General features: G+C 38.5%; 2 protein-coding genes and 1 non-coding gene across 7 annotated transcripts in view; 2 read left to right on the forward strand and 1 right to left on the reverse strand.

The window, feature by feature from the left end:
* GTF2E2 (general transcription factor IIE subunit 2) overlaps window positions 1-27911 on the reverse strand; it is a 91337-nt gene that overhangs the window by 50397 nt on the left and 13029 nt on the right. The window contains exon 3 of the mRNA XM_055295883.2: window positions 15058-15149. Coding sequence (XP_055151858.1) covers window positions 15058-15149 — 92 coding nt within the window. The remainder of the gene's footprint in view (window positions 1-15057; window positions 15150-27911) is intronic.
* On the forward strand, window positions 18602-27777 carry SMIM18 (small integral membrane protein 18). 5 transcript variants are annotated; one of them, XM_055295894.1, is made up of 4 exons: window positions 18603-18661; window positions 23876-24013; window positions 26465-26546; window positions 27252-27576. In XM_055295894.1, the coding sequence occupies exon 4, from the start codon at window positions 27289-27291 to the stop codon at window positions 27574-27576; it is 288 nt and encodes a 95-aa protein (XP_055151869.1). In that variant the 5' UTR covers window positions 18603-18661; window positions 23876-24013; window positions 26465-26546; window positions 27252-27288. The 5 variants fall into 5 exon arrangements, with proteins under 5 accessions (XP_055151866.1, XP_055151869.1, XP_063466977.1 ...); XM_063610907.1 differs by having other exon boundaries at window positions 26484-26546; XM_055295893.1 differs by having other exon boundaries at window positions 18608-18661; window positions 23892-24013.
* LOC129492474 (U5 spliceosomal RNA) lies at window positions 25665-25782 on the forward strand. Its single transcript, XR_008660901.1, has one exon. It is a non-coding gene; the product is annotated as a U5 spliceosomal RNA (small nuclear RNA).

A 27911-nucleotide genomic window follows, 5' to 3' on the forward strand; every position in this document is an offset into this window, starting at 1 on the left:
GCTGCTAGGCCGGGCGTGGTGGCTCATGCTTGTAATCCCAGCACTTTGGGAGGCCGAGGCGGGCGGATCACGAGGTCAGGAGATCGAGACCACGGTGAAACCCCGTCTCTACTAAAAAAATACAAAAAAAATTAGTCGGGCGTAGTGGCAGGGGCCTGTAGTCCCAGCTACTCGGAGAGGCTGAGGCAGGAGAATGGCGTGAACCCGGGAGGCGGAGCTTGCAGTGAGCTGAGATCGCGCCACTGCACTCCAGCCTGGGCGACAGAGCGAGACTCAGTCTCAAAAAAAAAAAAAAGTAGCTGCTTTTTGAAATAAATTCATGCCATGGAAAGAGCATTTTGAAAAAGATCGGGAAATATTTCCATCATTAGGTGATTTCTGAGTTTAAAAGGTATAAGAATAAAAACTGTCATATCTGCATATCTTAAAAATTTGATAAACTATTTTCTAACCTTCACTATTATTTTGAGATGGAGTCTCGCCTTGTCACCAGGCTGGAGTGCAGTGGCACAATCTTGGGTCACTGCAACCTCCACCTCCCGAGTTCAAGTGATCCTCCTGCCTCAGCCTCTGAGTAGCTGAGACTACAGGCATGTGCCACCACATCATTCTAATTTTTGTATTTTTAGTAGAGACAAGGTTTCACCATGTTGTCCAGGATGGTCTCGATCTCCTGACTTCATGATCCACCTGCCTCAGCCTCCCAAAGTGTTGGGATTACAGGCATGAGCCACCGTGCCCAGTCTACTTCGATAGTTTTACAGTACTTTTGAGTGCTGTTTTATAATCTTTATTTTAAAAAAGTCTTCCAGACAAAACCCTTCTATGAGTTTAAAATAAAAATTGTCAGTAATTTAAAAATTACAATCAATTTTGATATACTTTGCATAAACTTTTTTTTTTTTGAGACGGAGTTTCACTCTTGTTGCCCAGGCTGGAGTGCAATGGCAGGATCTCAGCTCACCGCAACCTCCGCCTCCCAGGTTCAAGCAATTCTCCTGCTTCAGCTTCCCAAGTAGCTGGGACTACAGGTGTGCACCACAACGCCTGACTAATTTTTGTATTTTTAGTAGAGACGGGGTTTCACCATGTTGGTCAGGCTGGTCTCGAACTGCTGACCTCGTGATCTGGCCACCTTAGCCTCCCATAGTGCTGGGATTACAGGTGTGAGCCACTGCGCCTGGCCAAACTGACATTTTTTTAAATGGGAGTTTACTAGCCAAATTGTCGGGATTAAAATAAATCAGTGTCATAATTTTCTGACAATGATTTATAGCCCCTGAGTGAATAATGCATACCCTCCCTCCAAAAACATGCACATCCAAATCAACCTGTGGCTGTGTTACCTTGCATGACAAAAGGGACTTCATTGGTGTGATTAAACCAAGGATCCTGAGATAGGAGACATTATTGCAGATTTTCAGGTGTCCCTTAAAAGGGAAAGAAGGAGGCAGGAGAGTCCGAGTGAATAGCAAGAGATGTGACAACAGAAGAGGTTGGAGGAAGGACCATCAGTCAGGGAATGCAGGTGGCCTGTAGAAACTGACAGAGGAAAGAGATGCTCCCCTTTACGCCTCCAGAAGGAACCAAACCTGCCTATACTCTGACTTTAGCCCAGCAAGTCTGCCTTTTGGACCTCTGACTTCCAAAACTGGAAGATAACCAGTCTGTGTTGCTTTAAGCCACTAAAGTTGTGGTAATTTACAGCAGCAATAAGAAACTTATACACACACACACACGCGTATACATACACACATTCATTCCTTTGAGATCTATAAATCTTTGTTAAGGGTCTTTATTGCTATGACATCAATTAAAACCAAGGTTCCAAACAAACTAAACCTAAAACGAGACCTTCATCACTTTGTAAGAAAAGGTTAAATGAAGATGTTTGACACAGCACTCGTTCAGTCATACTGCTTTCAGTCAGAAAAAGAGCTTCTTATACTTTTAAAAAAATTATTTTAAAATAGTGTATTTTACCTTTTATCTCTTTTTAATTTCTTATTTTTGTGTAAGCTTATAACATATACAACGTATTGATAGAGTAATACGCTAGTACATGTACAAAGAGTAAGCTAAGAAAATTTTAATAGAGTTAGCCAAGCTGGGCACGGTGGCTCACGTCTGTAATCCCAGCACTTGGGAAGGCTGAGGCGGGTGGATCACTTGAGATCAGTAGTTCATGGCCAGCCTGGCCAACATGATGAAACCTCAACTCCACTAAAAACACAAAAATTGGCCAGGCGTGGTTGCACATGCCTGTAATTCCAGCCACTCAAGAGGCTGAGGCAGGAGAATCGCTTGAGCCCGGCAGGCAGAGGTTGCAATGAGCCAGGATTGCACTACTGCACTCCAGCCTGGGAAACAGAGTGATATTACATCTCGAAAAAAAAAAAAAAGAGGTAGCTAAGAAAAAAGCCCCAGGCACATATTCTCTTTCCAGGGATGTTCCTTGCAGAGAAAAAGAATTCATCGATATTTCTCCCATTTGCTTTTGAAAGAAGAGAAATATGGCTCTGTTCCGCCCGGCTCACTGGCAGTCAGAGTTTAAGGTTATCTCTCTTGTTTCCCAAACATTGCTGTTATCCTGTTCTTTTTTCAAGGTGCCCAGATTTCATATTGTTTAAACACACATGCTTTACAATTTGTGCAGTTAATGCAATTATCACAGGGTCCTGAGGCAACATACATCCTCCTCAGCTGACAGGATTAAGAAATTTAAGACAGGCATAGAAAATCACAACGGTATTGACTGGGGAAGTGGTAAGCGTCCATGAAATCTTCACAATTTATGTTTAGAGATTGCAGTAAAGACATGCATAAGAAATTATAAAAGCATTAATTTGGGGAACTAATAAATGTCCATTAAATCTTCACAATCCACGTTCTTCTGCCATGGCTTCAGCCAGTCCCTCCATTTGGGGTCCCTGACTTCCTGCAACACAAGCATTCTCACTGTTCAATTCCCGCCTATGAGTGAGAACATGTAGTGTTTGGTTTTTTGTCCTTGCGATAGTTTGCTGAGAATGATGGCTTCCAGCTTCATCCATGTCTCTACAAAGGACATGAACCCATCATTTTTTATGGCTGCATAGTATTCCATGGTGTATAGGTGCCACATTTTCTTAATCCAGTCTATCTATGTTGGACATATGGGTTGGTTCCAAGTATTTGCTATTGTGAATAGTGCCGCAACAAACAGACGCGTGCATGTGTCTTTATAGCAGCATGATTTATAATCCTTTGGGTATATTCCCAGTAATGGGATGGCTGGATCAAATGGTATTTCTAGTTCTAGATCCCTGAGGAATCGCCACACTGTCTTCCACAATAGTTGAACTAGTTCACAGTCCCACCAACAGTGTAAATGTGTTCCTATTTCTCCACATCCTCTCCAGCACCTGTTGTTTCCTGACATTTAATGATCGCCATTCTAACTGGTGTGAGACGGCATCTCATTGTGGTTTTGATTTGCATTTCTCTGATGGCCAGTGATGACGAGCATTTTTTCATGTGTCTGTTGGCTGCATAAATGTCTTCTTTTGAGAAGTGTCTGTTCATATCCTTCGCCCACTTTTGATGGGTTTTTTCTTGAAAATTTGTTTGAGTTCTTTGTAGATTCTGGATATTAGCCCTTTGTCAGATGAGTGGGTTGCAAAAATTTTCTCCCATTCTGTAGGTTGCCTGTTCACTCTGATGGTAGTTTCTTTTGCTGTGCAGAAGCTCTTTAGTTTAATTAGATCCCATTTGTCAAGTTTGGCTTTTGTTGCCATTGCTTTTGGTGTTTTAGACATGAAGTCCTTGCCCATGCCTATGTCCTGAATGGTATTGCCTAGGTTTTCTTCTAGGGTTTTTATGGTTTTAGGTCTAACATGTAAGTCTTTAATCCATCTTGAATTAATTTTTGTATAAGGTGTAAGGAAGGGATCCAGTTTCAGCTTTCTACATATGGCTAGCCAGTACTCCCAGGACCATTTGTTGAATAGGGAATCCTTTCCCCATTTCTTGTTTTTGTCAGGTTTGTCAAAGATCAGATAGTTGTAGATGTGTAGTATTATTTCTGAGGGCTCTGTTCTGTTCCATTGGTCTATATCTCTGTTTTGGTACCAGTACCATGCTGTTTTGGTTACTGTAGCCTTGTAGTATAGTTTGAAGTCAGGTAGTGTGACGCCTCCGGCTTTGTTCTTTTGGCTTAGGATTGACTTCACAATGCGGGCTCTTTTTTGGTTCCATATGAACTTTAAAGTAGTTTTTTCCAATTCTGTGAAGAAAGTCATTGGTAGCTTGATGGGGATGGCATTGAATCTATAAATTACCTTGGGCAGTATGGCCATTTTCACGATACTGATTCTTCCTATCCATGAGAAGGGAATGTTCTTCCATTTGTTTGTATCCTCTTTTATTTCATTGAGTAGTGGTTTGTAGTTCTCCTTGAAGAGGTCCTTCATATCCCTTGTAAGTTGGATTCCTAGGTATTTTATTCTCTTTGAAGCAATTGTGAATGGGAGTTCACTCATGATTTGGCTCTCTGTTTGTGATTGGTGTACAAGAATGCTTGTGATTTTTGCATATTGATTTTGTATCCTGAGACTTTGCTGAAGCTGCTTATCAGCTTAAGGAGATTTTGGGCTGCGACGATGGGGTTTTCTAAATATACAATCATGTCATCTGCAAACAGGGACAATTTGACTTCCTCTTTTCCTAATTGAATACCCTTTATTTCTTTCTCCTGCCTGATTGCCCTGGCCAGAACTTCCAACACTATGGTGAATAGGAGTGGTGAGAGAGGGCATCCCTGTCTTGTGCCAGTTTTCAAAGGAAATGCTTCCAGTTTTTGCCCATTCAGTATGATACTGGCTGTGGGTTTGTCATAAATAGCTCTTATTATTTTTAGATATGTCCCATCAATACCTAATTTATTGAGTTTTTAGCATGAAGGGCTGTTGAATTTTGTCAAAGGCCCTTTCTGCATTTATTGAGATAATCATGTGGTTTTTTCCTTTGGTTCTGTTTATATGCTGGATTACGTTTATTGATTTGCATATGTTGAACCAGCCTTGCATCCCAGGGTGAAATCTAGGTTTTCACAGTTACCCTCTTACCACTGGGTTTCTCAACCAGCATTCCACAAAACCCTAGGGTTCCACAAGAAATCATGATTTTAAAAAATAAACATTTTTAAAATTTCTCACACCATGTGATGCTGGTGCTCACAGTAACAGGCAACTACTGAAGAGCCAAACTAATGGTTTCATAAAGAATCTGTTAGCACCATGTGGTAGTGTGCAAGTAGGGCTATGTTCACTTTGCTGAGGGCACTATCTGTCGTTTTTGTTTTCTGTTTTTTGAGACAGAGTCTCGCTCTGTCGCCCAGGCTGGAGTGCAGTGGTGCGATCTCGGCTCACTGCAAGCTCCGCCTCCCGGGTTCACGCTATTCTCCTGCCTTAGCCTCTCCCAGTAGCTGGGACTACAGGCGCCCGCCACCACGCCTGGCTAATTTTTTTGTATTTTTAGTAGAGACAGGGTTTCACCATGGTCTCGATCTCCTGACCTCGTGATCCGCCCGCCTCGGCCTCCCAAAGTGCTGGGATTACAAGCGTGAGCCACCGCGCCCGGCCTGTTTTTTTTTTTTTTTTTTTTTTTAAGGGACAGAGTCTCACTCTGTTGCCCAGGCAGGAGCACAGTGGCACGATCTCGGCTCACTGCAACCTCCACCTCCAGGGTTCAAACGATTCCTGTGCCTCAGCCTCCCGAGTAGCTGGGACTACAGGCATGCGCCATCACACCCAGGTAATTTTTGTATTTTTAGTAGAGATGGGGTTTTGCCATGTTGGTCAGGCTGGTCTCAAACTTCTGACCTCAAGTCACCCACCTGCCTCAGCCTCCCAAAGTGCTAGGATTACAGGTGTGAGGCACCGTGCCCAGCCTGCCACTATCCGTTTTTGATGCAATAGGGGCAGTTAGGCCACTGATAATTGGTAAGCTCTATATGGCACAAACAAAAGCATAGTAGGCAGACAATGTCAGCAGCTCCCTTCCCAAATTACATCCTCCAACCTTCCTTCACACAGTGCCACTGACTTATAGGACCAAATAAACTCTACTGGTATAACAGAAAATCTAAGGAAAACATTCATTCTAAACAAGGAATTTTTACACACCAAGAGTCAACTGCCTCTCACCACTCTGAAATGTTGCAAACCATGGATTATGTAGCAATAAAAGTAAAACGTAGCCAGGCGTAGTGGCTCACACCTGTAATCCCACCACTTTGGAGGCCAAGGTGGGCAGATCACAAGGTCAAGAGATCGAGACCATCCTGGCCAATATGGTGAAACCCCGTCTCTACTAAAAATACAAAATTTAGCCGGGCGTGGTGGCACACGCCTGTAGTCCCAGCTACTTGGGAGGCTGAAGCAGGAGAATCGCTTGAACCTGAGAGACGGAGGTTGCAGTGAGCCGAGATCGCGCCATTGCACTCCATCCTGATGACAGAGCGAGACTCCGTCTCAAAAAAGAAAAAAAAAGTAAAATGTATTGTGAAGTTTTCATATTTTTTGCAACTTTCTCAGTTACTATTCCCTTTAGTTTTGTAACATATTAGCATCTATGTCTTATAAACATGTCTGACAGTCCAGTATGATGAGAGAAGAGAATTCCAAACCTAGGCCCAGAACAATTCTAATAAGGCAAGTAATAAAGAACCATAATCTTCTGGGTCATTTTACTGCACCAGTGCAGCAAGAGAGAGAGAATAGCCTACCACTACAGTGAAAACTACTTATCAATGAACTTCACTAGGTTAGTAATCCAAAGAGTCCTATTCCATTGTGCAGCATCTGTGGCAAACAATTTATGACTCCAGCAAAACTGAAAAATCACTGAAATAGAAATCACAGCTACTGGACAAGTCAAGGAATCTCAGAGTAAAGCTCTTCATTTTTGTTTTTGTTTTTAAATCACATTCAGTGAAAGAGCTCATAAAGCATGTTATTAGTAGCAGAATTTATTGTCTAAAAAGGGGGTATGGGGGTAGAATCACACCACTGATGGGAACCTAATCATGTCAGCATGTTAAATGACAGTGAGTAAAATGCACAGCATGAGAAACTGAAAAGGCTCCACTCTCAAACAGTGTAAGTTGACAAATTGATGACATGTCACATGATGCTAAGAGGTTTAGTAAACTGACAAACAGCTTGTTTATCCAGGCTGACAAACCAACATATTTCACTATATATGTCTTGTAAATTTTTTTAAACAATGCTGAATTTCAAGAAAAATTTTTGTGCTGCAAAAATACTACCATAAACAAAGGCCATGACATTTTCAATGTGGTGTCTTCATATCTGTAAACAAGAAGTCCATCTTAAAGAAACTGCGTTGGCATCTACAGTGATGTTCCCCATTAGTGACTGGCTCATGGCAAGGTTTTACCTCTCTTGTTTAAAAAAAAAAAAACAAAAAAAAAAAACTCAGGACATTGTTTTTTTCAGAGAGGTACTAGCATCAAAAATCCTTGGAAATGAAATTTAAGATGTCTCGAATGGGCCAGGTGCAGTGGCGCACACCTATAATCCCAGCACTTTGGGAGACCAACACACGAGGACTGCTTGAGGCCAGGAGTTTAAGACCAGCCTGGCAACACAGCGAGACCTCATCACTATTTAAAAAAAGTCTTGAATGATGTTTAAAAATGATTTGCTTTATTAAACATAGACCAGTATACTTGAGCACCTAAATCTCTTGCTACATACAGAAATCCAGTGGCTTAGCAGAGGAGGTATTCTCAACAGAACACTGAAGCTGAAAGCTGAAAGCTGAATTACAGAAGTACTTTCAAGAAAATAGTAGGCCATCCTTTACTGAGTGCTTTGAAGATGAAGAGTGACTGCAGGAGCTAGCCTCTTAGCAGACTTTTTAAAATAATATGAACCAGTTGAACAAGTTTAGAAAAAAATGTTTTGACTTCAAGTGACAAGACATTTGGATTTCAAAGGAAAACTGAATCTCAGGAAAAATCATGTGGCAAAAGAAGTCTTGTAACGCTGTTTGGGCTTGAAAATGAGGAAGGATACCAGCAACTCTGAAGCATTCTCGAAAACCACCTGGAAGAACTAAAACACAAAATTAAACAATACTTTCCCCCTCTTTCAACACAAATGTGAACCTGGGTAAAGGTTCCTTTCTTATCCCAAGCTTCTGCCCAACTGAGAACAAGTAAGTTGCCTACTTTGATCAGGTGAAAAAAGAAATCAAGTAGAAAATTTTAAAAAAGAAAAAAACTGAGGTTTCCTCTGCCTATACTACTGACTTGCACAAGAGTGGAGATCCTTTCTGGGGAGTAGGGAGCAACCACACACAAAAAGAGCAGGCTAATAAGTTGGGCGAAATAAATGCAAAAACAAAAATATTCTCCTGTCAAAAGAGCACTGACAATTATTATTAACTTATCATATCCACAGCTTACTGATTAGGTTAATATACGTGAACTCAGAGGTATGGCAATTCTTTGCATGGGTTCTCTGAGACCTGAAAATTATTTCAAGGGTTCCTCCAGAGTAAGAAGATTGAGAAAGGCTGCTCTATTGCACTGAGGAACTTTGCCTCTACTAATTTGCTACAAGTTTTTATCATAAATTGGTATTAAATTTTACCAGAGGCCAGGCATGGTGGCTCATGCCTGTAATCCCAGCACTTTGGGAGGCTGAGGCAGGCAGATCACGAGGTTAGGAGATCAAGACCATCCTGGCTAACACGGTGAAACCCCGTCTCTACTAAAAATACAAAAAATTAGCCGGATGTGGTGGCACACGCCTGTAATCCCGGCTACTTGGGAGGCTGAGGCAGGAGAATCGCTTGAACCCAGGAGGCGGAGGTTGCGGTAAGCTGAGACAGCACCACTGCACTCCAGCCTGGGCAAGAGAGTGAGACTCCGTCTCAAAAAAAAAAAAAAATTTTACCAGCAACTTTTTCTATAGCCACTGAGAGATCATGATTTTTCTTTATTTTGTTAATATAACTTACACTAATTAATTTTCAAATATTAACCACTCATACATTCCTAAACTTTACTCCATCACAATGTATTATCAGATCTATGGACATATATATTCATATCTTATATTTGAACAGATTAAATTTGTTCATATATTTAAAAAAAATTTTATACCTGTATTTAGTAGAGACACTGTCATATAATTTAAATACTTTATTTAAAACTGGAAACAGATCCATATTCTTGACCCAGTCCTACTATGGACCAGAACTGTGTCTATGAGCCAGTCATTTAATGTCTATGGACTCCAGAGTTTCTAAATTCAAAAATAATTGTCGGAAGTAATTCAGACAGAAGCTAGGCCAGTGGTTCTCAAACTTCAGCATGTATCACAATCACTTGAAGGGCTTTTTTAAAAACAGACCTTTGCTCACGCCTGTAATCCCAGCAGTTTGGGAGGCTGAGGCGGGCAGATAAAGACCATCCTGGCTAACACAGTGAAACCCCGTCTCTACCAAAAAAATACAAAAAAATTAGCCAGGCGTGGTGGCAGGCGCCTGTAGTCCCAGCTCCTCGGGAGGCTGAGGCAGGAGAATGGCGTGAACCCAGGAGGCGGAGCTTGCAATGAGCCAAGATCGCACCACTGCACTCCCGCCCGGGTGACAGAGCAAGATTCCATCTCAAAAAAAAAAAAAAAAAAAAAAAAAAAAAAGACTGTTGAGCTATACTCCCAGAGTTTCAAATTCAATAGGTCTGGAAAGGGTCCCAAGAATTTGCATTTCTAACAAGTTCCCAGGTGATGCTGATACTGCTGGCTAGAGAATGACACTGGAGAAATACTAAGCTAGAATAAGCCAAATTAACCCAGATTTTTCAACACAGTGTTTTACATAACTGAGACATAAGGAATAATGCTGAAATCAAGAGAAAAATCATTTTATCAAAAATAAAGTACACACTTAATTTGTCATCTGAGAATTAAAGTACTGTCTCATACGAAGAGGCATCCTAAGGGGATTTTCGAGATAACTTGGAGTGCTTTTAAAACTTACTCCTTTAAGCAATAAAATTTGTTTTACATTAACTATTTCTGTAAAAATCTTCCTAAAATAAACCATAAAGTTCCTCTTTAATCTTAACCAGGTCACTGAACATAATTTAATCTTTTTTGATGTCTCAGTTACTGTTCCAACGTAAATTACTGAGCTATGGTATCACAGTAACCATCTCAGGAGCTGGTGAGATGAGGTGGGCAGTTTGTCCCCTCCACTGCATGTCCTCAGTATTATGACTCTGAAGTTACTGTATCCACCTTTCATCTATTTAGTACTTTGTCCAAAGTTATGACTATCTGCTATAAATCTCACTGTACTTATCTAATGCCTCCCCTGGAACTTTTTCCACATAGTTTCTAAATCATTCTTATTAAGCAATTAAACAGTTTCCCTATTAAATGAATAAACTATAAGGAGCATTTCTGTTGTCTTTCTTTTGCTTTCTTTCTAAAGGTACACAAGAGACAGTGGGAGACTTTCCAAGAATCTGTTTACAGATACCTTCCACATGTACTTCTTCCCTTTCAAAATAAGCCCTTCTCCTCTTTACCTTCCAGCTCCCCCTGCCATGAAAAAGTACAAATCTCACCTCCATTCAGAATTTATGATGCAGAGCCTGAAGGAATAATAAACTCCAGGGACCCAAACAAACAGACAAGCCAAAAAAATGGTTTCAGGGAAGCATTCATGAATGATAACTGAGGTGCCGTAAACTATCCATTACTGGGCTTGTCTTTTCCAGTCACGTATTTTTCAAAGAATTTAAAATATTTTGGCCCCTGCTGGAACATTCTAATATATCATAATCTGTGAGCAATTGTTTAAAGTTTCCTTTAACAACCATTCCCCCGACACCTCCATCTCCACTCAGTATTGTCCAAGAACGCATTGCTTTTAAGGGACAGTATAATAAAAGTAATGCAAAGAGAACACTGGTTAAAAAAAATAGATAAGAAGAAATATTTTATTCAATAATTCTTATTTTTTTATTAGCTACAAGGTCTCAATGTGTCACCCAGGCTGGAGTACAGTGGTGCAATCTTGGCTCACTGCAACTTCCACCTCCCAGGCTCATGTGATTCTCAGCCTCTCAAGTAGCTGGGGTTACAGGCATGTGCCAACACACCTGGCTACTTTTTTTTTGTATTTTTAGTAGAGACGGCGTTTCACCATGTTGGCCAGGCTGGTCTCAAACTCAAGTGATCCACCTGCCTCAGCCTCCCAAAGCACTGAGAATACAGGTGTGAGCCACTGTGCTAGGCCGAGAATTTAAATATAAGTAATTCTCAAAACTCATTCCCTGAATATTTATTAGCTTGAAGAAAAAGCATATTTAGAGAGCTGGAACAATATCAATTAGGGAGGCTGATTCCTTTAAATATAAAAGAAATACTTTCTAGGACTGCCAAGTCATTCAAATTGTGCTATATAAAAGCCACAGATAAAAGCTGTATAGAAATTACTTTAGATTGAGTGTGCATTACTCAATACGGTAGTTAAAATCTGTTTTGTCAAATCATATCATTAAAGTTTTATTCTAATTAGTCAATTCTCATTATAGTTTTTCAACAGTTTAATATTTCTACCTTCTACTGACAAAAAATAAGATATGCTAGCTGTCATACTGAGTAGTTTTAAGCAGTAGGTATCTCTTTCATTAATTACCCAAATAAAAATGTAAGGTTATTTCTGATTCATTCCCTTCTATTTATACCTAATAGCTGAGATCAGAGATCAGAAGACACACGAACACACATTTAAAAAGGAGTAACAGGCCAGGTCTAGTGGCTCACGCCTGTAATCCCAGCACTTCAGGAGGCCGAGGCAGGCAGATCACCCTGGGCCCAGGAGTTCAAGACCAACCTGGGCAACACCGAGAGACCCTGTCTCTACAAAAAAAATACAAAAACTAGCTAGACATGGTGGCACGTGCCTGTAGTCCCAGTTACTTGGGAGGTTGAGGTGGGAGGATCACTTGAGGCTAGGAGATCGAGGCTCCAGTGAGCCAGGATGGTGCCAATGCACTCTAGCCTAGGTGACAGAGTAAGACCCTGTCTCAAAAATAAATAAATAAATAAAGGAATAAAGGAATAACACAAATTTTATCATATCCCTTGCTTCATATTTTAACTTACTTAATTTTTAATCTAACATGACAAGCAGCACAGAAATGTTTACATTATTCTAAAAATTGACAAATTACTGTAATTCTTTTTGAGTCATATAATTTTCATCTCAAATACCTTAGCAGTATCTTTTAGTATGCATTCCATAATTTATTCCTCAGTGGTTTTCATATTATCCAAAATATCCGGTAATCTATTTATTTGAAATTTAAAATAGAGGAAAATTTTATGATTCAAAGCAAGTTTGTTATGGCTAGTTGGTTTGACAATGGAGACTGGCTTTGTTAACAAGGAGATATTTTCTAAAAATTGAATAAGCTAAACCTTCATACTAAAGGTTTTCACAAAAATATATTTTAAACACATAAAACAATTGTAATAAAAATTAGCAAAGCTATATTAAAATTAACAGTATTTCTATTTTCTCAACTGCTTCTGAATATATCAGATTTTAAACAAAGTACCTATGAAGGGAGGGAGGGGAACTGATATAAGACATTTGATAAGTCTTGTGAAAGCCTTTTTGATATGCTTCCTAGAAGCTAAGAAAATAAATGGTTAAGAACTAGGTAATAAATCCTTTGGCAAGTTGGGTGGTTTCCATTCTTTTGCTTTCAATAAAACTGAAGGAGGACCTAACAGAAGTATTAACTAATGGATGCTTGATAAAATCACTAGTGATTTTTGACATATAACTTGGAAGACTTTGATATCACAAAATTTCCATTAGAATTAACTTCTGTATTTGAACATTTATGTCTAAGCACTTAAAATCTACAAAATCTCAAAACACGAACAGATTTGCCAAACAGAAGAACTAATGAAGGAAGAGAGAAGACAGTTGCATTCATTTCATTCAAGAATAAATTTCTGATACAAAGTGAATTTAATCAAAATTTTAATCTATGTATGTTATTCTAATCAACTGTGCACCAATAATAATTGTAAAAATAACTCAAACTGTAAGTTATTTTTAACACTTAGAGCTTTATGGTCATAGGAAAAAACATTTTAAATTTCTATTTGTATTTCAATTTATTTACATATTGTGGCAGAAAAGCTTGATAGATGATCAATAAATGATTTGAAAGATAAAAATACATAACATTTGGATAAAATTCAAAGGGAGTAACAGATGGGACATAAATATTCAAAGAAAAAATAATTAAAATTCCCAATCATTAAGGGAGTTTGTTTTTATACTTTTAAATAATGACATTTAGATTCCATTAGATAAATTTAAAAGTGATGTATTTTATTGAAATACAATATGCCAGAAATTCCGTATTTCTGGTCATCATTTAAATTTTTGCTTGAATAGTGCCACTATTTAAACTTTGCTAAAAGAGTGTAGTTATCAACTTAAATATGTACAAAGGGGTACACAGTTTTTCAAACTGTAGGGAACACAAGTAAAAATTCTGAAGTTCACTGTTCTAAGACAGACAAAGTTATAAGTAAGCCACATAGGGAAGTGAAGACCATATTAACTGAGTAGCAAAAACATGACACTTAAATGTCAGTCTCCCTCAACAGAGTGACAGCCCTGAGGGTGTGCATTTTTTTCTGGGTATTCCCACCATTAGTGCCCTAAATAGCCAATAAATTTTCATAACTGCTTACCATGTGGGGGAATAAATGGATGAAATGAATGAATGGTGAACACTTAAGTGTCAAAATACATTATTTAATAATGGGGAGTTATATACTAACATATTTATACTATAACTAAAATACAAACCACAGAATTTAGACTCAGCTAGACACTAAGTCTATTAAATTACAAAAGAAAGGCCTTGGCACAGTTAAAAATCTGATTTATATTTTAACCAGTAGATGGATGAAATTAAAATAACAAATACAGTACTGTCTTTTTCAAGAGATGCAACTAGTAACTAATTGTGAATAAGAGTTTGGCAGAAGAAGGGAGCAAATTTGAAATTACTTAGCCATCTTAGCTAAAAATGAAATCCCGCTTTAATAAATTTAATTAAGATTCAAAGTCTTGGTTGGGCATAGTGGCTCATGCCTGAAAGCCAAACCCTTTGGGAGGCCGAGGTGGGAAAATCACGTGAGCTTAGGAGTTCGAGACCAGCCTGGGCAACACAGTGAGACTTCGTCTCATCTAAAAATAAGAAAATTAGCCAGGCATGGTGGTGCATGCCTGTAGTCCCAGCTACTTGGGAGGCTGAGGCAGGAGGATCGCTTGACCACAGGAGTTCAAGGCTGCAGTGAGCAACTATCGTGCCACTGCACTCCAGCTTGGGTCACGGAGCAAGACTGTCTCAAAAAAAAAAAAAAAGAGAGAAAAAAAAGATTCAAAGTAAAGCCAAAATCTTATATGATCAAAACTTAGTATTCAAAAAATACTAAATCTTCCATCAAACATTAAATTCTAATTCTTTTATGAGTCAATGTTTTTCTAAGACTTTCAGTAAATGTCTAATTTTCTCCTCCAAGATGCAGAGAAGCCATCACCATCATCTGCCCGAACTATGTACTTTTTACTTCTCATATCAATGGAAGTAATATCCTGAAAAATCAATCACATCCTCTCACTGGTTTTGCCAGCCTGTATTCATTAAGAGGTGATATACCTACTGCCTAGGCACACTCTTATTAAGTGAAATGGTGAGCTTAAATTGTACCCTTGAGTTAATGCAGATTAAATATGCTTTGGTAACTTGCCACAATGCCAAATTAATACAATGTAAAAGGCTTGAGGTATAATTGGCCTACAATAAACTGCACATACTAAAAATGTACAATTTTGATAAATTTTGATGTATACAGAAATTTAACTTCTGAAAACCCTAATCTCCTTCTTTTGCCAAAAAGTTAAATAGGACTTTTGCTATTTGAGAAAAGTACTTACCTTCATGTAATTCACAATCTTAGCAAGAACACCAAACTTATATCCAGAGCTTCCTGACAGAGCTTTCAAGTTAAATGATCCATTGCTATGATCTGTAAATGAAGTTCAAAATAACATCGTCATATTATGTGTGATTATGACTCTTGAGCAGCTAAGATAATTTTAATGCTGGTAACATATTTCTTGAGTTTTTCATCTAGTATATTCTACCCCATAAAATTCTGGTGAAAAATACAAAATCTTTGAGTATATCCATTAAACTACCAATTTTCTCACTAAGGGTAGAAACAAAGTACAAATAACACCAAAACACAATTCTTTTATAAGTATCTTTATGACATTATCACATTCTTTTTTATTATATTTTTTGAGACAGGGTCGCATTCCCATTGCCCAGGCTGGAGTTCAATGGCACAATCACAGCTCACCAAACCCTCAACTTCCCAGGCTCAGGTGATTCTCCCACCTCAGCCTTCTGAGAGGCTGGGACTACTGGTGCACACCACCATGCCTGGCTAATTTTTTAACTTTTTGTAGAGATGGTGTTTCGCCATGTTGCCCAGGCTGCTCTCAAACTCCTGGACTCAAGAGATTCACCCATCTCAGCCTCCCAAAGTGCTGGGGTTATAGGTGTGAGCTACTGCACTGGGCCCCTTTCTCCTTTATCTCCTTCTTAATTCTGATTAGACTCACTCCATAATCAGAAGTACAGTTTATTAAACAAGGAAACAATACAAATCTCAATCCCATCCATAAAGCTAACACAAGGAGTGGATTACTTCTGAGGGATGAAAAGTTCAATATACCACTTTTTACATCAATTTCTGCTTACTAATTTAAGACCAAAAAAATAGGAATTAATAGAAATAGAAAAAAGACATCACAATTATTTTAAAGTAAACTTTACAGATAAATTAGGAATAAAAAGCCATAGGCACTGCCACTGCATGAACATGGATGCTTATTTTAAAAAGCATCACAGCACTGCCCACCCACTTTGAAAAACACCCCCCTCTCCTTCTCTATCTGGTGTGGAAAAACCTGTACGAAAGATCATTTGTTTCAGAACATCTATCATTTTGTTGCATTCTTACAAGCAGAAACCCTAATGTCACCATTGCATCACAAATGCATTCCATTAGTCATAACCAGGAACAGTAAAAAATCCATCATAAATACTAGAAAAACATTTTAGAAGTACACATTCTATTAGCAAGGCATGAGATCAGATATTATAAAGTTCCCATGTGGCTGATCCACAAAGAGAGAGGTTAAGTAAAAGGGGAGAGGAGAACCAATCTCTGGCACGAAGTTGCTAATAATAATTTAAACAAAAGATTGCATTAGAACAACCACAAGTCAAATGTAACAATTGTCAGAGATCCAAAAGAACAGCTTCTAGATGGCAATATAATACTCCTTTGAGATTAGTGAAGTCTTTATTGAGTATGCTTTTTTGAGACTAAAATGAAACTTCATATGCAATTTTCCTTTAAAACTAACTTTGTTACAATCTTAATTAATTGGCACACTGCAGTCTACCACGTTTCCAAAAGTAACAATAACATTAAGAATGCCTTACAGTTGGGAGGCCCAGGTGGGCAGATCATGAGGTCAGGAAATCGAGACCATCCTGGCCAACATGGTGAAACCCCGTCTCTACCAAAAATACAAAAATTAGCTGGGCATAATGGCACGTGCCTGTAGTCTCAGCTATTTGGGAGAATCACTTGAACCAGAGAGTTGGAGGTTGCAGTGAGCCGAGATAGTGCCACTGCACTACAGCCTGGCGACAGAGTGAGACTCCGTCTCAAAATTAAAAAAAAAAAAAACAATGCCTTACAGGTGCTTTTCGATTCACTGTTTCAATTATGAAATATTACCTACGTAGTTCATTTTCCCAAGGTGTTCAGCACATCTGTAATAAAAGTAACCAATATTTATTATCTGCTAAACACCATGGTAAATATTCATATGTAATCCCTCCCAAAAATCCAACTTAGTAAGTATTACTGTCCCCTTTTAAATATAATAAAATTGAGGGTAGTAACCAGCAGAGTATAGACTCAAATCCAGTGTAAACCGTGTGATAAACAGCCTTTACACAGATTATTCCATCTGAAACTGGCCATTTTGTCAAAGTACAGAAATCTGTGACTGCACATTTAATGCTTCCTTGTTTAAATTTAGTAAAATAATATTAAGATTACCCCACGCAACTGTATAAACAACTGGGAAGACCATGAAAAAAGAGATGACAATGTGTTAAGGACAAACACCACACAAATGGCCAATTATGAATCACATACAGTTGTGCTTATGAGACATGACGCTTATGTCTCTAGCATCTACTAATAACTCAATGTCAAGCTTAGTAAACACTCAATAAATATTTGTTGAATGAATGACTATAATTCAGATATTTCCATGCATTCCTTTATAGCCCCAGAAACTAATGTACCAATTCATCTATAATTTTATTTTATTTATTTTATTTTATTTGAGATGGAATCTCACTCTGTCGCCCAGGCTGGAGAGCAGTGGTGCAATCTCAACTCACTGCAACCTCTGCCATTCGGGTTCAAGCAATTCTCCTGCCTCAACCTCCTGAGTAGCTGGGATTACAGGTGACTGCCACCGTGCCTGGCTAATTTTTGTAGTTTTAGTAAAGATGGGGTTTCACCATCTTGGCCAGGCTGGTCTTGAACTCCTGACCCTGTGATCCACCCAACTCAGCCTCTCAAAGTGCTGGGATTACAGGTATGGGCCACCGCTCTCAGCCTTCATCTATAATTTTAAAAAAGAAGTCTACATAGCATGTACCTAGTCTGCTGCTGTTGTAACAGCCACTCCCATAATTAAAAACCTTCATTCTGTTGTGCTTAGACCATAACTCTAAATAATACGCAGTAACTAAAAATACTCTGTCTCTAAAGAGCCATCCTGGAGATCACTTTGCCATTTACGTTTTGAGACTATTTTTTGAATGCAGGTAGTGTATTTACCTAAACAAGCCCTCTTCCAACTTGCAGAGCTAAAAGCCAATTATTTTCCTTCATAATTCCTCCCAAATCAAACCACCACATGGAAATAATCACTTCCAGAGAGCAAAAATTTTATATGGAACAAGTAATGAAAGAAAAGGAGGAACAAGAAAAGAAAAATTTATAAGATTTTATGCACACTTCCTGAAGGAAATATCAGGCTGGCAAACCTGGACTGTTTGTTTCCTAGGTTACTACCTTTCCCGACATTATCTTCCAGCCCTAGCACTGAAGTATTCACTGAAGGATCTGAAATTTTATAATGAAACACTAAAGAATCATCAATTTGTTAGTAACTCACAAATTCCTATATAGGAATTTAGCTTAAGAACAAAAAAATAAAGGAGAAGGGATGACAGTTGATACCCCAGACAGCTCTATTCAAGTTTATGAATGATTTACTCTTAAGGGTGGCAAGACTTAATGCAAATGAATATAGAGGAAACTGTCAGCTCCATTGTGGTTCAACCAATAGAAGCACAGCTCCATCTTGGCTGTGCACTAGACTGCATTACAAACAGACGATACCATCGCTTCAACAGCATCCTCTCAGACAAGAGGTAGGTTTATACGATCTTTTTTATTTAGTGGTACATGTCCTTATGATGCAATAGGAAAATATTTTACCCTGAAAAATCAACCAGAAAGCTTTGCTCCTACTAAATATCAAGAAAAAGCAATGTATTCGTTTCATTGCTTGGTAGGATTTTATTATGAAAATATGAAGACTGCCTTGTGCTATTTGATAAGCACCCTTACCATCTGTGCCTTAATGGAAAATTCATTACATTTTACATGAACCTGATCTATATCCAGACCTTAGAGTAAACCATAGCTTTTTATTTTAACTGGTTACTTGCTAATTTCATTTTCTCTGAGCGATTTCATTTCTGCAGTTTGGTCTGTCTTAACAAAGGATTTTTCTTAAAGAAAAACCCAGATCAAAAGCGAATTCCAGACTAAAGCTTTCTGATTCTATGTGCAAATGATATTGGCTGCTAAAAAAATAGTTACTTATAAGAAAGTTTGTTATATTTTTCAGAATATGAGAAAATAGTTCAAAATTATTTTTATTTTACTTTGAATGTAGATGCAGAGAATGCCAAGAAATTATCACAATTTTAATTTTTATATAAAAGATCATAAAAGGTATCACTATATGGGCTGCATTATACTACACTGAACAGATAATTTACACAGCTTCAGACTTCCTTAACATTTAATTAAAATAATTCTTCACTGTGAAATTTCTCTCTCGTAATATAAAGTCACGCTATTAAACAAAAACCTTCTTAAATAGCCTCTCATTTTTTATATCAATTTATCACACCATTTAAATATAATGTTAAAGTCATTCTTAAACTGATCCTCAAAATAAATACAAAGTAAGTCCTTTTGATAAACTGCATTTTAAAATAAAAATATGTCCTAAGAAGAACTGGTTAAGAAAGGAGAGTAAGTACCTTTCTAGGTAACAAGATTATCTTCGTGGCTCAGAGCAATCGTTCATGTCTATTAAAAATTAGTATTAACTGCTGACCAAATTCCTAATTTTATACTATTCAAGCATGAACATTTAGTTATTTACTAGATGTTAGAACTCCAGGATACATACTATATCTGACCTAAAGAGCCAGCTTCTGTCCTTTTACCTTGCTGGTAAGTTTATTTAATCTTTAAAGGGTTTTTTTTTCTTCATAATTTCCATTCCTTTTCTTAGTCGGCATTCAGCTAGCCTGAGCAAAGTATCCACTGCAAAACCCAAAGGCTGCTGTAATAAGATACTAGATCTGTCCAGGTTCAGCACAGTGGGGTTAATTACCTAGAAACCATTTGTGCTTGCTACAGAAAGTACAGAAGCACCAAACAGAAGTCTCAGATAAAATAAAAATAACTTTGTCAAATAAAACAGTTAACTTACAACTCAAATTTCAGGTAAACTGTAAACAGAAACCCCTACCACCCACACTGTTTTAACACTCTATCATCAGCCTGCATTTTGCTTGGAATATGTCTATTGTTAGCACAGATGGAGGCTCATTGCTGTTTCACCAAACTGACTGGAGACATGGCCTAAGTTCCAGAGCTTAAATTAAGTGAGTTGCTCTATATTTACAGGCTATTAGGATTAATTGATCATATTTCAAAGTGATATGCTTAAAAGCACCTGAGAATTCAATTCAAAGGCTTTTACCATAAATACAGCAAAAGCATAACTTTATTCTCATCTGGCAACCCAAAGGTTCCAGAACAGTTCCAAGCCCCATCCCCATCAACACTCCACTGAGGCCTTTGGAAATGGGAGTAAACATACCAAAATTAACATAAAACTAAAACACATACGCTAAAAAAAATTATGTGATTTACTTTAAAACTCCCCATTCCTGTAATCAAACTTTAAGGCATGGGTAGGGAAGTCCAGAAAAAGACTGTTTTACTTTTTTTTATATACACCATTTTCTCTTGCTTTTCATAAAGAATGTTTACAGGAATTTGCTTAACATAAACTTATATTTTAATTTCAAAACTAAGTCGCAGGATAGGAGAAAATCCTAATGACATATTTCTCTTTTTTGGTGGCGAGACGGAGTCTCACTCTATCGCCCAGGCTAGAGTGCAGTGGCGCAATCTTGGCTCACTGCGACCTCTGCCGCCCAGGTTCATGAGATTCTCCTGCCTTGGCTTCCTGAGAAACTGGGATTACACACGCCCGCCACCACAACTGGCTAACTTTTGTGTTTTTAGCAGAGACGGAGTTTCGCCATGTTGGTCAGGCCAGTCTTGAACTTATGACCTCAGGTGATCTGCCCGCCTCGGCCCCCCAGAGTGCTAGGATTACAGGCCTAATGGTATATTTCTTTCTGCATGCTTAGTTATGCCTAATCCATGAAAGTAAGATTTAGCCTTTACCCTAAACATCAAAAGTTACTAGAGCTCTACCACACTTTGAAAGAACATGCCACACTAAATTTAAGGTGAAAAATGACTCCATATTACAGTGTTTACTTTTTCCAGAGATGCCCAGAAGCTAACAAACAATGAATGTTTTGAGCCGCTCGGTTATCAATACACTCACAAGACAAATCATCATCATTTACAACATAAACCTGACCTATACACTTTCTTAAACTGCTTAGACACTTCCAGCAAAGCATGTAAGTGCCTTTGGAGGTGGCCTGTGGTGTTACCTATGGTATTATTACAAGTGTAATTTGTTTTGTTTTGGTTTTTTTGAGACAGGGTCTCACTCTATCATCCAGGCTGGAGTGCAAGGGAGAAATCACAGCTCACTGCAACCTTAACCTCCTAGGCTCAAGCTATACCCCCACCTGAGCCTCCCAAGTAGCTGAGACTACAGGCGCAGGCTATCATGCCCAGCTAATTTTTATTTTTGAAGAGACAGGGCCTCCTCACATTGCCCAGGCTGGTCTCAAACTCCTGGGCTTGGCCAGGAGTGGTGGCTCATGCCCGTAATCCCAGCACTTTTGGGAAGCCAAGGTGGGTGGATCACCTGAGGTCAGGAGTTCAAGACTACCCTGGCCAACATGGTGAAACCCCATGTCTACTAAAAATACAAAAATTAGCTGGGCGTGATGGTACACACCTGTAATCCCAACTATTCGGGAGGTTGAGGCAGGAGAATCACTTGAACCAGGAGGCAGAGGTTGCAGTGAGTCAAGATTGTGCCACTGCACTCCAGCCTGGGTGACAGAACGAGACTCTGTCTCAAACCAAAAACAAACTCCTGGGCTCAAGTGATCCTCCTGCCTCAGCCTCCCAAAGTGTGTGGGTTAAGGCATAAGCCACGGCGCCCAGCCAAGCATAATTATTAAAAGCATTTTTATGTGTGAATAAAGCATACAGTCTAACAAAAATGACAGTGTTTCCTAAACCCAATTTGAATTTTTTGGAATCCAGAATACTCAATAAATGTATTAAACAGATACATAAACAACAGGCTTTTTTTAAGTGAAAGTAAGTTTATTAAGAAAGCAAAGGAATACTGAGCAGCACTTTAGAAGTTTTATTAGGCTAACGTTTTGTATTAGAGTGCATTAAATAAGTCAATATTGATAGCAGATTTAACTAGATGTGTTAAATTTTGAAAGCACAAAGGGATTTTATCTTTTTGAATTAAAGGAGAAAAGCTAAAAAAAAAAAAAAAAAAAAGGAAAGGAATAAAAGAATGGTTACTCCATACTACTCCATAAGCAGGAATAAAAGAATGGTTACTCCATACTAATCCATATTGTTGGCTAACAATAGACTTTTAAGAGAGCCAAGAATAATGAATAGTGCTTTTTATTTCTCCTTTTAAAATAGATTATTTATTTTGGTTTCAAATAAATAATATATTCAAATGGTTGAAAAAACGAAAGAACACAAGGTACAGGTTAAGAAGCCTCAAACATATCCTTGTGCCTCACTCTTCTCCCTATGAATCCCCATCCACACCATCATTGTGATTAATTTCTTGTAGGTCTTTCCAAGATTTCTGGGCAGATACAAGCAAACAACAGTATATATTTTCCCTTTTCCTATATATACTATCCTACACCTTGTTCTTTTCACTTAAGAACATATCCTAAATATCTTTCCTAAAACTCAGTTACCTATGATTCAATTGTGTGAATAAACTATATTAATTTAACCAGAAGAATAGCTCATTAATGGATACAAGTTAAACCTCAAATAACTGAATTTAGTTATGTATCTGTCTGCTTTCCTGACTGCCTCTTTCTATTTATTTTTGAGGTAAGGGGACCCAAAAATATTTTAAGCAGTTCACTTGTATCTCAAAAGTAGATGAGATATCTCTTTTTTTTTTTTTTTTTGGAGATGGGAGTTTCACTCTTGTTGCCCATGCTGGAGTGCAATGGCACGATCTTGGCTCACCGCAACCTCCGCCTACCGGATTCAAGTGATTCTCCTGTCTCAGCCTCCCAAGTAGCTGAGATTACAGGCATGCGCAACCATGCCCGGCTAATTTTGTATTTTTAGTAGAGACGGGGTTTCTCCATGTTGGTCAGGCTGGTCTCGAACTCCTGACCTCAGGTGATCTGCCCACCTCAGCCAACCAAAGTGCTGGGATTACAAGTGTGAGCCACCACGCCCGGCCCATTCTAAAATTCCATTTTGAAATGGCAACTTAGTCTTTATAACTTCTCCCCCAAAAGTCAATACAAACAAAAAGGGCCTACTCATAATAAATTAAAATACAAAGTAATGACTTCAGTATAATTTCAACTAGGCACAAGTTATAGATTTATATAGCCAATTTCTAGAAGAAAAACACTAAAGGACGTTATATTTAGGAGACACAACTGAGTGGCGCTTTTAATTTATTTAAAATTGCTATAAGTCCAGGCGTGGTGGCTCACATGGGTAAATCACATGAGGTCAGGGGCTTGAGACCAGCCTGGCCAACATGGTGAAACTCGTCTCTACTAAAAATACAAAAATTAGCCAGGTGTGGTGGTGGACGCCTGTAATCCCAGCTACCAGGGAGGCTGAGGCAGGAGAATCACTTGAAACCGGGAGGCAGAGGTTGCAGTGAGCCGAGATTGCACCACTGCACTCCAGCCTGGGCAAGAAAGTGAGACTTCACCTCAAAAAAAAAAAAAAAATTACTATAATGATGTTACTTAAATCAATAGTGAACATTTTAAATTAACATTAACTTCACCAATAAGGCAGATTAAACTAATCTGAGAGGTAGAATGTAGGAACTGCTTCTCTCTACTGTCTTTTCTCTATCACCCTTCTCCTCACAGTTACTTCTAATGCCAGGTTTAGAAGAGAAGCCTTCAAAAGAAATGTCCAGATTTTAAAAAGGGATCGACCTGGAAGGCCTTAACAGAAAGTCTAAGGATTATTTCCATAAATGCTGGGGTGATCCTCAACTAGCCCAGGTAAAGTGATTGGACAGACCCCCAAGCAATTCCTTCTGCTCTTTGCCCACCCACACAAGTGCACTGCCCTGAGTTTCCCGAAAGGCCTGTTCTTCTCCCTCTCCCTCTCATTAGCTCTGTTCTTCAAAAATGACCTGAAACTCATACACTTAAGTAAAAATAGCTGTAATAATGTGTGCTACCCCTCACAGGAATATCTGTATTTTGGCAGTGCTAAAAATCTTAAAGGATCTCCAAAAGCTGAGCATTTTTAAGGCATCTGAGTGTGGCCATGTATGCACGACACTACTCTATTGGAGAGGCTGGGTCAAAGAGGACCTAACTTTTGTCTCCATTTAAATAAGTTTCTGGCCAGGAGTGGTGGCTCACGCCTGTAATCCCAGCACTTTGGGAGACCAAGGCGGGTATATCACCTGAGGTCAAGAGTTCAAGACTAGCCTGGCCAACATGGCGAAATCCCGTCTCTACTAAAATACAAAAAAAAAAAAAAAAAAAAAATAGCTGCACGTGGTGGCAGGCGCCTGTAATCCCAGCTGCTTCAGGAGGCCGAGGCAGGAGAATCATTTGAACCTGGGAGGGGGAGGTTGCAGTGAGCCGAGATCACGCCACGGCACTCCAGCCTGGGTGACAGAGTGAAACTCTGTCTCAAAAAAATAAAAATAAGTTTCTATGAATTACTTGAATACTTGTGTGCATGGTGATTAGAACTAGAGGCAACAACAAGGCAGAGGTTGAAGGGGTAGCCTATTAGGATATTCACATTATACAAGGGGCACCACTTACATCATATTCTACATGAATGGCACCCCACAACACAATATGAACGGTGCTCCCTGGAATTGTGCAAGGTAGCATCCCTACTTTCTGTAAGAAGTACTCTGAAGAGAAAATGCAAAGGATAAAAGCGTAATTTTTGAAAGGCTGGGTATAGTCTGAAAAAACTGTCATGTCACAGGAAGTTACACATCTCTGTTCCAGACAGTGTATTTTTGCATGATCCTGAACTCAAAGAAGCAATTGAACATCCAGAGAGGTGAAGTGATTTATCAAGCAAACCTAAGGAAACAAAAACCTTAGAAAACATAATTTTATCAACCCCAAAGTTTTTATTAAGAAAACAAAAAAATTTAAGGAATTATATTGTTATGGCTTTGCGTTTGGGGTGTGACAATAATATTGTGGTTATGTTTAAAAATAGAGTCCTCACCATTGGGAGAGATATATTGAAATATTTCTAGGTGAATGATGTCTTGAATTTGCTTTAAAACAACCAATGGGGTGGAAGCAAACGGGTACAGGTAGAGATGGGCCAAGAGTTGATGAATGAAGTTGCATTTTAAGTACATGGGAGGCCAGCCGCAGTGGCTCACGCCTGTAATCCCAGCACTTTAGGAGGCCGAGGAAGGTGGATCACCAGGTCAGGAGTTCGAGACCAGCCTGACCAACATGGTGAAACCCCCACCTCTACTAAAAATACAAAAATTAGCCAGGTGTGGTGGCGCATGCCTGTAATCCCAGCTACTCAGGAGGCTGAGGCAGGAGAATCACTTGAACCCGGGAGGCGGAGGTTGCATCACTGCACCCCAGCCTGGGCAACAGAGCGAGACTCCGCCTAAAAAAAACAAAAAAAAAACAAAAAACAGTACATGGGATACTCTGGTTTCTCTTCAGATCATATAAATCTCTCACCTTTTACTAAAGATTTCTTTGGAGAGGAATAATTCTAAGTCTTAACCCAATTTTTGAGGCCCTGCATCTGCTAGTAAGAAAGAAAAAAAAAAGTACATGGGTTCATACTACTTTTGTAGTTTTCATTAAATGAAACACTCTCATACACAAGGTATCTCCAGAATTTACAAAAATATTTGGTACACATTAGGTAATCAATAAACATTTGTTATAAAAATAAAATCCTGTTTACAACTATGTAGTAAAGGAAAAGCGTACAGAATGACAACTGATAAATTAATGAAGTAGAACTACATTTTTTCTTCTTTCCAAAATGTTCTTAGTGCACAGGTTATCTTACAATTTTTAAAACTAAATGTTAAAATATTTGTTAGAGATCAATATAGTAAAAACTAATTTAGTTCCTCATTACTATAGTTCCATACTAACAAATCTTTGATTCTAATAGTCCCCATTTAAGAGCTAACAAGTACCAGATCAACAAGAGCTAAACTTAATTCAAGAATACTGAAACTTGAACTCACTAGCCTCTTTTGTGAAATGGAATAATTTAATAACTGATACCTTTGTGAGGGTTGAATTTGTCTGTTTTTTAAAATATTTATGTCTATGGGTCACTCAGGTATACGAAGCACTTAAGACTATCATTTATAACCCCAAGATTAGGGTCTCTTCACAGACCACTCTAACCTAAAATTTTATTATCCTCATTCTGAAAATTGGCATGATTTGGCTATTCTTTCTCTATTATTTTTCACTCAGCCACTATTTCCTGATTTAGATCACCTGTCATCGAAGTTTAAAGAAGGGGAAACAGGAGACAGAAATACACTGAACCAAAAAGGTAAGAAGAATCCACAAGGCTAATGATAAAAGCTTTTCCAGGGGCAGTTTGAAGAACATAACCTTAAAATGCCAAGGTTTTTTTGTAGATAATAGCTCACTGACCACTGCTTTAATCAAGTTTTAAACCAATTCAGCTGCCTTTTCCCCTTCCATTAGCAGTTAATTTCGGTATATGAATTTTTTTTTTTTTTTTTGAGAAACAGTTTCATTTCCATTGTCCAGGCTAGAATGCAGTGGCACGATCTTGGCTCACCACAATCTGCGCCTCCCTGGCTCAAGCAATCTTCCTGGCTTAGCCTCCCAAGCAGCTGGGACTACAGGCGCCCACCACCATGCCTGGCTAATTTTTCTATGTTTTGTAGAGATGGGTTTCACCATGTTGACCAGGCTGATCTTGAACTCCTGGGCTCAAGTGATCTGCCCACCTCACTCTCCCAAAGTGCTGGGATTACAGGCGTGAGCCACCATGCCTGGCCTGAATCTTAAATATACGTATTCATCTAGCAAATAATATATATTAAAAAACGGGGTACAGCTAAGTATGTTGGCCCAGATACACAAAAAAATTCAAAACTACCATTTAGGCATTAATTAAGGAAGATTCATGTTGCCTATACAAATTTACTACGAAATCTTAGTACTGAGATTTGAATTAACAGATCTGTAGTTTGCTACATAAATTCATTTTCTACCTTTTTTATAGATTCAAAAGAGCAATATAAGAAGTGGAATCTCTAAGAATGGCTTCCAGCCACTGGAATGAAACCACTACCTCTGTTTATCAGTACCTTGGTTTTCAAGTTCAAAAAATTTACCCTTTCCATGACAACTGGAACACTGCCTGCTTTGTCATCCTGCTTTTATTTATATTTACAGTGGTATCTTTAGTGGTGCTGGCTTTCCTTTATGAAGTGCTTGACTGCTGCTGCTGTGTAAAAAACAAAACCGTGAAAGACTTGAAAAGTGAACCCAACCCTCTTAGAAGTATGATGGACAACATCAGAAAACGTGAAACTGAAGTGGTCTAACACTCTACAGAAGATGAACAAAATCTCTGAAAGCAGCTCAACCTCTTCTGAGAAAAAAAAATCTTCTGAGGCCAACTGTTGCTACAAAACAAATTCTGACTGAATGGTTAAAAGATTTCTAGTAGAAGGGGAAAAACAAGTTAAATATGCACTGTTTGTGTGTGTAGCCATTTCATTAAATATACAGTAAAACTTCATAAATGTGAATTTACTAATCTGTTAAATACTGACACTTCAAAAACTGGATAAAAGATTCCTAGAGTTCAATATTAAGCAGCAAAAGGTAAGCTGGAAAAGACAAGCAAGGCTAATGATGCTAAAATGATTTTATAACT

The sequence above is a fragment of the Symphalangus syndactylus genome, chromosome 10 (assembly GCF_028878055.3).
Source record: "Symphalangus syndactylus isolate Jambi chromosome 10, NHGRI_mSymSyn1-v2.1_pri, whole genome shotgun sequence".
NCBI classification, from domain to species: Eukaryota; Metazoa; Chordata; class Mammalia; order Primates; family Hylobatidae; genus Symphalangus; species Symphalangus syndactylus.